General features: G+C 40.0%; 1 protein-coding gene across 2 annotated transcripts in view; it reads right to left on the reverse strand.

Moving 5' to 3' along the window:
- Positions 1-357: 357 nt before the first annotated feature.
- Positions 358-12,658, reverse strand: part of gramd1a (GRAM domain containing 1A) — a 33,459-nt gene continuing 21,158 nt past the window's right edge. For both annotated transcript variants that reach the window (XM_034112634.1, XM_034112636.1), the window contains exons 12-19: positions 11,579-11,700; positions 10,185-10,327; positions 8,527-8,630; positions 6,143-6,373; positions 5,215-5,299; positions 4,095-4,202; positions 3,177-3,297; positions 358-2,883 (exon numbers count right to left, since the gene is read on the reverse strand). In XM_034112634.1, coding sequence (XP_033968525.1) covers positions 2,791-2,883; positions 3,177-3,297; positions 4,095-4,202; positions 5,215-5,299; positions 6,143-6,373; positions 8,527-8,630; positions 10,185-10,327; positions 11,579-11,700 — 1,007 coding nt within the window. In that variant the 3' untranslated portion in view covers positions 358-2,790. The remainder of the gene's footprint in view (positions 2,884-3,176; positions 3,298-4,094; positions 4,203-5,214; positions 5,300-6,142; positions 6,374-8,526; positions 8,631-10,184; positions 10,328-11,578; positions 11,701-12,658) is intronic.

Raw genomic sequence — 12,658 nt, forward strand, 5'->3', positions numbered from 1 at the left:
CACTGCTGTTAGTGTTCATCTCGTTTTGTACCAAATCTGAGTTTGACACTAGTTGAGAAACTGAGAAGGGGACACACACCAGCTGATTCAGTAACACAGAATCACTGCAAGCTTACTGACGTGGAAGGAGTCCTGTAGGAGTACTGTCCTAAGATATACAGGCTAAAAAAGAAAGCCATGACTTTAATACATACGAAGAGGGAAAGCCACTCAATGAAGAACTGTTACATACTGCTTACTGAATGCTTCTCTTTTAGTTTAAATCATTTAATACACCTTTCCTGCACAGATGAACCGACCAGTCAAATGGAAATCACACTGCTCCCCACATCGTTGGTCCCCCTTTTCTTTCAACAACAAATAAAACTGCAGTTTGTACTTTATGTGTAGGTGTGGAAATGTTGCTTGCCACAATAAAAGGAAAAGAAAAGTGATGCACGGCAAATAAATAAAAAGGGAGAAAATCAGTTGAGTCTTTCTTTTCATGGTAGATAAATGGTAGCTGTGTTTGCGTCAGGACATTTAGCCTAATTTATTCATGACATGCTTATATTCATAAATAAACAACAGCAGGTAATAGCATTGTTCACTAGTTAGGTGAAACATATTGCTGGCTCCAGCTTCTCAAATTGAAATATTTGCCTTTTCGTTGTCTTTTATAATATAAACTGAACTTTTAGGATTTTGGAAACGTGGTTGGACAAAAGACGACATTTAAATCTGACAATTTAGGCTTTGGGATTTTGTGATTATGGACTTTTTTTTCCCTATACAAAACCCATTTTAAACCAAATAACAGCCACAATAATCTATAGGAAAAATAACAGTTCCCTCACAATCCAGTGCAAACATTGAGAAGGTAAAGACAGACACAGACTCAGAGATAGGCGAGCAGTTGTTGTATGTTTTAGAACTTTTCATTTCTCTCCATGGCGCCGTGTACAATCACATCTTTACAGTACATTATCAACCCCGCTACTCATCCGTCTCTCTCTCCCTTAATCCTCCCCAAACCCTGCCCCCCCCCCACTCCCCTCAATAAATATTACACCATTTTGCTATCAGCGGATGGCCATGCACAGCGTGGCCCACATGCTTCTGTTGCCGTCAGTGAAACGGAGAGAGAGAGAGAGGGGGGGGGGGTGAAGGGGAAGAGCACATAGAGGAAAGAGAGGAAGTGTGGGGGTGAGTGATGAGAAGAAGAAGAAATCAACAAAAGAGTGTGATGTTTTTACACGGGCTGAGGACAGATCGGAGTGGGATGAAACAACAGGCTGAAAATAAACGACGAAATTATAAAGATAGAAAATGAACTGAATAAAAAGAGGAGACAAGTCAGTCAAGTTAAATTTACAAACACACAAAAACAATACTGCAAAACAGATTCCCTTTTTCTTCACCCGGGCCTACTAGATTCTGGTTGGTCCTCTTGTTTGGAGACGTCCGGCCCAGTGGGACAACAGAGTAACGGACTGTTCTGGTTTTTTGATCAAGTCTACGGTGAATCCTGAGCTTTTAGGCTCTGGCTCTGTCATACAAAGAGTGAGCAACCAAACATGACGGAGAAATGTCAAAAAAGAAAAACTCAAATAAACGCTAATATGAAAATGTAACATCTGAAACATTGAGGACTCCTCATGAACACAAACGCACACATCCGTCAAGTCTTCTTCTTTGCTTGTTTTTTTCACTGCCTCTACACACATTCATCATTATTATTATTATTATTATTATTATATACTACTTTGTTTGAAACATTCAAAAAGTACTAGCATCACTATTGTCATTATTGCTGTGACCAGTAATCATTCTCGTGTCTCTTGGTCCGCACTGCAACAGCATATCAGAGCAACACAAAATACCCACCATATGACTTCTTAAGAGCAGGACAGGATTTCAGATCAAGTCATCGGTAATAATAAATACTGTAACAGTCCAGTGAGACGCAGCTTCCTGTCCAAACAAACGACCCAACACACTGAATCTGAAAAAAGTTAAAACCCTGAAAAAAGACAGGGAGGAGTGGGATGGTGTTTGAGATTAAACTTCAGGTGTGTAATTCACATCTAAAAAAAGGTGAAAACTAAAGTGTCTGGTGTTGAAATGTTCCTCATCCCCTTTGAGAGGAACAGCGGATATGTTCAACCCGGATATGGAGGAAGAAATCTGTGAAGGAAAGACCTAGAGAGGCGTCCTGCTCCCGTCTCTTTCTGGGTGTCCCATCCTCCATCTTGTTTTCAGCAGGTGTTCACTAAAGAGACTAACTGTTCCCAGGACCAGGAGGACGAGCTCCCGCTTTCCAGAGTCATTGTTCCCTGTGAAATGCTGCATGTCCAACTGAAGTCTTTTGAAGTCATGAACATTTTGAGGTTCTGAAAATTAAGGAGGTCTGAATTAAAGTTTTTCTGAAGCGCGGTTAGCCATTTTGAAATGTCTCTGAGATAGTTGAGTCGTGGATGGTTTGGAATGGGCCCACCAGTGGCCCGTTTCCAAACCCTACGTACAGGTGACTTGCAGCTGTAGGTGAGTTATTGCTGTGGTCCTGAAAGCGCCCAGTCAGAAAGAGTTCACTGAAGATGTTACTGGTTGAGGCTGAAGGCGAACGTCGCCATTTCAAGTCAGTCAGGCGAGGAGAGTTGTGGGTAATGTAGTCCCCTCCGTCTCCCTCTTCTGGTATTTGATTTGGAAATGTGAAAAATAGCAAACTGTGCTGATCAAAGTCGACCAGCGGCACTCTTTTTTAAAAGTCTACCCCCCCAGGGCGTGTTCAGAGATTGGGGGGGGGGGGGCTCAGGCCTCAGTCATTGGCTCTGTGATGGTTTCATCCTGCTGCACCTCTGGGACCACAATGCCATGGTGGAGCTTTTCTAAAGAATGCTTCATCTGGGAGATAAACATGGATGGGGGTGAGAGAAAGGTTGGGTGAGATATGCTGTTTGTACTGTCTTTCAATCATACTTTCTATATGGATGATGCTTTTCTGTATTTGTTAAGCACACTGTATTGCCCATGTGCCCAAAATGTGATACAGAAATAAACTCTCTAGTGGATTACATAATGCAGTAACGATAAAGCACACGCCGTTTGTGAGGCACATGAGCTTTCTTGCTGACTGGTTTCTGCGGAGGTAATTACTTACAAACGGGTCAAATTAACACACACACACACACACACACCTGGTCAAGAAGCGTGACAGAGGACTGCAGGATCTGCTGCCACTTGCTGAGCTGAGCCTGGTGGAACTGCCTCTGAAGCTGCAAAACCTGAGCCCACTCCTCAGCTGTCTGAGGCAAAGGACTGCAGAGAGGAGGGAGAAGGAGGGAGAAGGAGGGAGAAGGAGGGCGAAGGAGGGAGAAGGAGGGAGAAGGAGGGAGAAGGAGGGAGAAGGAGGGAGAAGGAGGGAGAAGGAGGGAGAAGGAGGGAGAAGGAACCGTCATTACAACTTCAGAAAGCAAATAGTCAGCAGAGTATTCATGGGTCTTTAACCTGAACCAGCAGTTTGTCCACGAGGGGCTAATAAAAACGAACTGTATACTCAACACTGATATTTTTACTTTTGTTCGTAAGAAGGAAATACAGACGTTTATCAACACATTCAGAAGGAGCAGAGCAGCATTAGTAATACTCAAAGTCTAATATTCGCTCTCCCCTCAGCTCTGTTTGGTGTCCAGCAACTCCTGACGTGAATATCTCTTTAGTTGCTAAACGCTCCACCTCCCACATGTTACTTAGTCTGTCTGCTGTACAGTTTATACATTTTATTATTAAATATATTCCCTGCACTGAGACAAGTGAGAGTGAAGTAACCCGATAACTTGCAGGATGTTAAACCAAAATGAGAGGAAAGAAATCAAAATGATGCACGGAGTCAGGTGGTAACACATTTTCGTTTTTTAATGTGATCTATCGTTGATATTGATAAAATAATAATTAGGCTTTCATCTTCTAAAGGCACGAGAGGAGTTGCTGCTATGGAATATCTGAGGGATATATATCACAACTCAAATCCCACAAGGACACGTTGAGGCCACGCACAGCAATTACCTCACAGCAGGGAGTCTATGCTGGTATAGAACGTGGTGTGGTGTGTTTACCTGTCAGCAACAGAGTAGGAGTGCCATGTCTCCAGTGTATGGGCCGCTCTTTCCAGAGCGTACAGTTTGTAGAAGAGCAGCATGTTGAGAGCAACCAGCACCACCAGACTGACCGGGACGAGAGGGAAGAAAATGGTCTCATTTATCAACGGCTTTCAAAGTGCTTCAAATCAATATGAAAACAACAGTAAGATATGAACTGCAAAATGAAAATATCAATACTACTGACGAAAAAAGAGGGTGGAGAGGAATATTTTAGTGTTTGTCAATTCACAACACTGCACTCGTTCACAACACACTTACATTTATTTGGAGGAAAAATCCACCCGCCACTAATGTCCCTCACAAAAGAACAGAATATGGTCCTACTGTGTTGCATTCCTCTAGAAATATAGAACTTCTTAATGCTCAATTTGAGTGCATCTTAAGGGTATCAAAGGGTGGATTTTTCCTGTGTCATTTACAAAGTCCTTATTTTAAGCAGCCAGCAGTATAAAAAGCAAATCCTGTCATACGAACCTGATACAGATCCTATTCACAAGTATTGCAGAGAGAAAGGGAAAGAGAAATAGCAAGAGAGGCATTGTGAGGCTGTTAGTATGCAGAAGATTGATATCCAACATGTCTGAGTGAAGGAGCATTCAGATGTGGATAGAACCAAGACAGCAGAAAGCAGATAGAATCAGAAATACACAATCAAACCTGGGATTTGATCAAGTAGGAACTCATGAATTCCTCTATATTATATAGATATTAATATACGAACGGACATCCTGTTTTACCGAGGAGTTGAAAAACATGCAAGGACGCACACATGCTTTGTGTGTGTTGCTGTGCACACAGGAAGTCCCTTTCTTATATAACATAATCTTTATTTATGAATGCTCTTCTCTGTTTAAAGTAAGTCATTGTGTGTAAGATAACTCACGAATAAGACATGAGATTCATAACATTGTGGTGCAGTAGACACATAAAACATGCTAAATCAACCTTGAGTTAAAAACAGCCAGAAAAGGCTGCCAGTATTCATGGACTCAATGCCACGAACACACACAGTACACACAGCACACACAGTACACACAGCACACACAGTACACACAGTACACACGCTTAAACTTACATGAAGCTCACGATGAGGAGGATGGTTGATATACTGTTGGGTCCTCCACCACGCGAGCGCTCTCCTAGTTTTATAAACTGACCACCTGAAAAAATAGACAAATGACAAGAAATATTTTCACTGAGCATTGTGTTGATCAATGTGATAATTAAATTAAATTCCACAAGTTACCCCAAATCCTAAATGTTGTCCATTATATTCTCCTTAAGGATTTATATAAGGTACAGTACCTAAACTAGAATTGTCTAGATTCTCAAAGCCTTTATCATCACCACATCTAGAAATAAAATGAATGCAAAGTGTACAGAATTCCTTTGTACAGTGTATCAACAGCAATACATGTATAATGCCATTTCGTTTTTTACTAGCTGTTCATAAGAACTTTAAATGTTTTGATCATGATTATTTAATGCTGCTTAGCAAGACCTCTGGTTTGAGACGGCCGGAGACATTTTGGAATTGCTCAATTTAAAATATTAGAAGATTTTTAGTTTACATTTAGTAGAAAACAGCGGATTGTGATGAAAAACAAGCATTCTTCAATGAGTGTACTCAAATTCACGCATATTCCTCACCTTAAAAAAAACAGCTAGCATTTAAAAACAATTTCAAGACTTTGTACTACCGTCACTTCCACCCTTAAATTAATTATCCAAATATGAAATCATGTTCAATCAGTTATCCAGAGACAGCCGTAGTCTAGGTCGACTGTGATGAAGACACAAGAGCTGCAAATAAATGACGGTGCTTGAGTCTCTTTTTTAAGGCAATAGTTTCTGTTTTCTGTTTCTGACTCTAAAACAAACCACTACATGGCAGTATTGCACGGAAGATATATTCAGGCTTTTGGCACGAGCTTCATTGTTGGTGGCAATGATTTAAATTCCAAGCGCTGACCCAAAGCTTTTGACTGTTTCCCTGGACTTACTGGCTTCTCTCCGGTCCCGGTCCTCCCCGACTCCTCGGTCCCCTCGGTCTCCTCCGCCCATGCCTCCTCCTTCCCTCTCCCGGTCCTTGTCGCCCTGCCGTCGAGAGCATGTGCGTTTGCGGCGGCGCTGAGACGGGGGAGTCTTGGCAGCATCCGCACCCACTGCTTCGCCTGTGGTAACCACGGTAACCTCTGTTTGCATTAGCGTCTCGAGTTTGATCACTTCACTCTCTGCAAAACGAAACAATGAAGGATTTTAAACGTAAGGTTGAGGTTCAAATACTGGCAGAACACATTTTAAGGAAAGAAAGTACATACTAAATGAGAAACAAAACTTCTAAATGCTTCACTAAATACTTTTTGACACTTGTTAATGTATACAAGCATACTAAATGAGAAAACAAAACTTCTAAATGCTTCACTAAATACTTTTTGACACTTGTTAATGTATACAAGGGCACATTTTTGCCTTATTTATGTAATAGTTTAAGTGTGTGTGTGTGTGTGTGTATTGTGTGGGCAAAGCTCTTGTAAGACAATGTGAAAACCATAAACTCATGTTTGAACAATCTATTACAAAGGGAAACTTTGAAGATTAGCAAGAATCTTTGTATCAACATAATATTTGAGTTCACCGACAGTTCACTGCCTTTCTACCAGATAAAGTCTAGTTTTTGCCAGTTCTAGGGCAGTTGTTTGAACTACAGATTGAACAAAAAGTACAATCCTGTAATCTACAAAACATCTAGTACACTTGCTGGCAAATGCTGGAGGACTAACGACCGGATACAAGATAATTGTGCAAGGTTTTACATCTCTGCATCATACTTGCAGAGTAATTGTAATGGTACTATGATTGACAAGCTAGAAGTGATTTCAAAATCCTGCTCATGCATATACATCTTGGTACCACTTTACAATAAGACTACCCTTATAAAGGGTTTACAAATAGTTTGTAATACATTTATTAATTAGGTTGTGAACACTTTATAAATCCTTAATAAGCTTTTATAAGACATGAGATAAACAGGGCTTGCCAAATAGTGAGCCCACATGTATCTGTGCTGCTAAGCCTTATTAGAAATGGTTGTAACTCATTAATACATGGTGATTTGTTTCACACTTTACAATAAGGCTCCCTTTTGGCAGTTATAAATGTTAGTAAGTCGTAAATAAATGGTCATAAAGAGATGCCAAGAAACATCAAGATGGAAGGGGGGGAATCAACTCGGTGAACAACAGATACCAAGGATGCTGGCTGATGAAGACGACGAATAGGTAGCCACTATAAGGCTTAGCCATCTTGCCAAAGTGAGCCTGTGTTGATGTATGAAAACTATGTTAGAACTGGTTTATAAATGGTTCTTAATGATTAATAAAGTGTTTACAACCTAATTCATAACCTAATTATAAACCCTTTATGAATCCTTTATAAGGGTAGTCTTATTGTAAAGTGGTACCCACATCTTAAAGTCGACACAGAGAAACTTTCCAGCTTCAGAAGATAAATGAGAAAACAACCTCCTAATGTCAAACTATGCACACATTCAATCTGAACACTGAAGCTCAGTGCAGTGGAGAGACGATAAACAGAACACATTTTTGAGTGAAGGAGGAATTTAAAAACAATTAAAGCTATTTAAAAACCTTTTCCGTATAGATTGTATTGTGTTCAAGGTTCAAGGTTCTTTATTTGTCAAACGAACATACTGTAGCTACAGTGTAGTTATGTCGATGACAATCTTGTGTCACAGGTTTCTCCAACAGAGCAACACAAAACACAGATACACAGACAAATATAGTAAATAGTAAATCCAAGCAGAAAAATAGTTTAAAAAAGTGAAATAGTGCAATAAGAGTCTACATGCAAGTCATTGAAATATGATATATTAGGTAAATAGATCAATCATTTCTAAGTAGCAGCCAGATGAATGTTGTGGATGTTGTTTCAACAGTTCAGGTGTTTAACAGTCTTATTGCCTGTGGGATGAAACTGTCCCTGAGTCTGGTGGTTTTAGTTCCAACAATCATTACTAACTTTAAAAGCCTTAATCTGTGGAAAAAGAACAAGTACAAGGACTTTGGCCACTTACTCTCGTCTTTTATATAGAAAAGAGAAAGTAGTAGTGACTCACACGTGTGATACTAATAGGGGTAAAGTAAGCTTGCTAACACATTCAAGCTACAACACTCACAAATGGACATTATGTATTGTGGTCTGCAATATGAAACTGTGCATTTGGCTCTCATGTGGAGTGTGTTCTGCTCACACAGCTTCACTTTACTTTTGTTCACTTATTCACAAAAGGGGAAATAAGGCTGAATAGGGTTTCCAAAGTCTGTGTGTATACAGGGATAAGCTGGAGGCGGACCATGTGACTCACCCACGTGTCTGTAGTACTCCTCTATGCCGCTCCAGGTGTTCTTCTCTATCAATGCTTTCACCAGGCTCCACGGCTGCTTCCTGTAGCAGATGTCTGAGGAAACTCTGGGCAAAGGAAGAGAAAACAAACACATGTTTAATATATATATATATACATCAATATGGACAAACACAAAGAAAAAGCTTTCACATTCTGTATCAAGGACAACTTCTGCTTTACATCAGTACTGTTCTCAGTTAGTGATAGCATACATTTTCCATGACTTCAACCCGTGCCTGATAACAAGCAGGGACTTGTGCAGATGGCCAGCGAAGATTCTTGCAATTCCTACAATCTGAACAATTTAACCCGGATCAATCAGTCAGCTCGGGGTTTTTACCTAAGGACTTTAGTCAACTGATTTCCTAAGACATCAAAGCAAGTTCCAAAGCAAGTGGATTATACTGTCGGTGATCAGTAGAAACTCAATACTAGAGCAGCTGCTCAGCTTTATTACAGGGTATATGCAGGAATCCTGAAGTCAAATGTAATACCTTTTAAGACCTTTTTTAAGACCCTTTCCATACATTTTAAGACCTCATCGTCACTTTCGAGTTTTAACCGGTTACATTGGCGACACACTTTACCTCACATTTACTATATGCAGTATTGATTGTCCTTCCTCCTTATCTTCCAACCATTTGGACGCAAACTTGCATTTCCCCATAACGACATGTTAAAACAACCGGCGTAAACGGACCTTTCGCGCGCTATCAAGCAGTGAGCGTGCGATGTCCTGTTCAGATGACGTCAAATCCAACGGGATGCCATAAATAAACTACACAGAATCACACTACACACCTACGCAATGAATACATTCAGGCAGACTGTAGAATACTACCTCTTTGGACAATTTATATACTTATTGAAAACAAGCTACAAAATGTAATACCTTGGAAAATGTTGTTTAATATTTTTTAATAGCCTTAATTTTCGCTAAATTGATTTATCAACTTTTAATACTTTTTAAGACCCCGCGGACACCCTGTATCAGATGAGTCCCTGTTCATAACTCTTTTAATGCTCTTGAGCTTTGATTCAGTGTTTCTTTTGCACCTCCACATATATGTTTGCACCCAGCCTATTCACTTCATATTCATACCCCACTGATATATACTGGGTTCTGCTTTTACACCCTATATTGTGTTCAGTTAAATTCATTAAATTAAGCTAGTGTCGTTTTTCGTCAATGAAGAGACAGCACCAACATCATTATGACTATATCCACATGTAATATTGTTGAAGAGAAAAAGAAGGAACTAAACTGTGGTTTAGAAACAAGCTGATATGACAACATTTAGTGACATTTCAAATACAACCTGATTAATACAATTAAAGATTACAATAGTTTCTGTAGACTAAACTGTTGTTTTACTTTGAACTAAAATGCCCAGTTTTTAAAAATCTTGCTTAAAAGAGGCAGTTATTTAACACTAACAGGATCTAATCGACAAGCTCTCAAAGGAAAGCAACACATTCAACACGAGCGTCATGCTGAGTGTGATTGACACATCTCGCTTTTCTCTTGGCGGTGGATTTTAAACAGTCAATGGGTGAGCTTAGAGGTGAACAAAATGCCACTCACGATGCTTGAACCAATAAGACAAGAGCAAACGTACCTGAGGCGACTCTTGTTTTTGTTCATGGAGGTGAGGCAGTATCTGTGGACGGTGTAGAAGTAGTCCTGGTAGGGGATCCCTGAGGTGATGACCTCCGAGTCCACCACGAAGCACTCACCCCGCGCGCTGTTTTTATGCAATGTCTGGAAGCAGGAAGAAAGTGGAGGGTACAGTATGGTATGCTTGGTTTCCTCTGATACACAACAGAAACATTTCAATCTACAGTTATGGCAGTGGCGAACCGTGTCTATCACAACTGGACCTTCTGTAGACACACACACACCCCCCGCCGCCGCAGGGCACAAAACCACTCAAATGCGTAGTGCATGGATCAAAAAAGTCAAACAAATCAACGTAACACTGTAATATTACAAATCAACAACAGATACGTTTCTCATTTATTCATTTTATTTACATTTGATACAATTGTATTTATATAATTAAATCGATTTTTGGTTTGTTTTATCTGAGTGTTCCAAGGCCCTGACGGTTCACCACTGAGTTATGGCATATTGGTAGATAATGAATTCAGAGCTCTAAAGACACCAGTATGCTTTGTTGCTCTCCTCACACTTTTTCAACATCCAAAAGGAAGGAAGGGGGCTGTTTTTGACCATTTCTGTAACTTTCTGAAACAATTACGCCACCATGGTAAGCTTATGTTGAGAAAATGAACTCTCACAGTCTCTTTTTCTATTCTTCACTTTACTTTTTCCATCACTCTTATTGTAAATAATCCTGGGCAAAAATGTACGTCTTGCAGGAGAAACCATACCACATCTCCTCTCATCTTAATGACAGCTGGCTCTTCTTTCCACCTGAGAGTTTCATATTGATTTTATGGCACAACCTGGCCTTCCGCCTCTCTGTGTGCGTCTGATCTTTTCTGGTCCATATTCAGTATAGACCGTAATGTGTAAATGTTTCAGGGATATGTTAGTCTGTGTTACAATGAATGCCAGTTCGTATTGTTGAGTTGTCAAAAAACATTTGCGTAATATATACCACACGGATATGTCCCAACATCTTGACGTTTTTTAAAGAAAATTTGACTAATTATGAAACCAAAACATTTTCTCAATATTCAAAATGTTCTTCTACTTCACAAAATATCACCATCTTATAACTAGTTTTTATAGCAGAATTATGTTTTATTCTTTTTAAGAGTGTAGATTTTTTATTTCTGAATGGAGTTTAAGATTTTAAAGCTGAATTGTTTTTGTAACGTGTATACTTATTTGAAGTACTGGTGCCTGCACTGGATCCCTAACTGGACCCAAACATTACAAAGCAAACATTTACAAAACTTCACAGAGACATAACGACATGCATTATAGAGGAATGTCCCCTCCATTCAAAGCTAAATAAGCATTGGGTGAAGCCTGTGGACTGACCTGCGTCTCCACCACGGGGGCCGTCTTGGGGCCGAGGGGGTTGTTGAGGGCGATGGTGTAGCTCAGCACACGGCTCGTCGTCCCACTGCTGATGTCCGGCTGCCATTCACCCACAGAGAGGTCTAGAGGAGAGAGAGACAAAGAGAGAGAGAGAGAGAGGGAAAATTAGCACGTCAAGAGCGAACAAATGACAGAAAGTCCAAAAAAAGTGGTTAGGGTTAGTGTGCTTTTTGTTAAAGATTGTATTTATAAATAATGAGAGAGACCAAGACATTTAAAAGGATTAAAGGGAGTGAACAGCATGTCCATCCACACTCTTGCATTAAAAAAGGAAGAAATAAATGCCCCAATTAGAGCTACACAATGTCCCCAAGTGGGCTGGGCTTTCAACTGGGGTAGACACTGAACACATCAACTCCAAAGCTTCACCTCTGACGTCGTTCAAACTACTGCAGAAACAAGGTTTACAATATACACTATGCAAAGATGACCTCCGGTGAAGATACATAGAAAATAATAGGATTACAGTGGCAAAGCAGGACATTAAAAAACCAGTAATGGAGGGCGGTTAACGCAGCGTAAACAGATATTGTGGCACGCTCATTAGAAGCACAACACGCTACAGCAAGTCTTTGAGGGCTGGGTGGTCCTCACACGGCTGCTCCGTTATGGCAAACATATTGGGTCAATATTGAAAAACTTGTTTCACTATTGTTAAAAAGCAAAATCTTCATAAATATTTGATTAATAGCACAGCCCCATTACTTCACTGCTTTGTGTTCATCAGCTGGACCGAGGAGCACAGCTGCTTCATGTGAGCAACAAATATACCTTTAAAAAGCAAAAACATCAGCACACATTAAAAGATGAAAAGTAAAGAGGTTTGCTAGTGTACTTTTTATTTTGCTACTGGATATCCAATATTGACTATAAACAAAGTCAGTATTTTTTGCATTTACAGTATAAGACACCAATTAAAATGAATTTGACAAATTCTACAAATATTGCGTGTCTTTGCATCAAAATTGTAATTTACAAACTTTTATTTTGGGCATGTATCTCTACCGCAGGATTGCAAAC

Source organism: Trematomus bernacchii, unplaced genomic scaffold (genome assembly GCF_902827165.1).
Source record: "Trematomus bernacchii unplaced genomic scaffold, fTreBer1.1, whole genome shotgun sequence".
Classification (NCBI taxonomy): domain Eukaryota; kingdom Metazoa; phylum Chordata; class Actinopteri; order Perciformes; family Nototheniidae; genus Trematomus; species Trematomus bernacchii.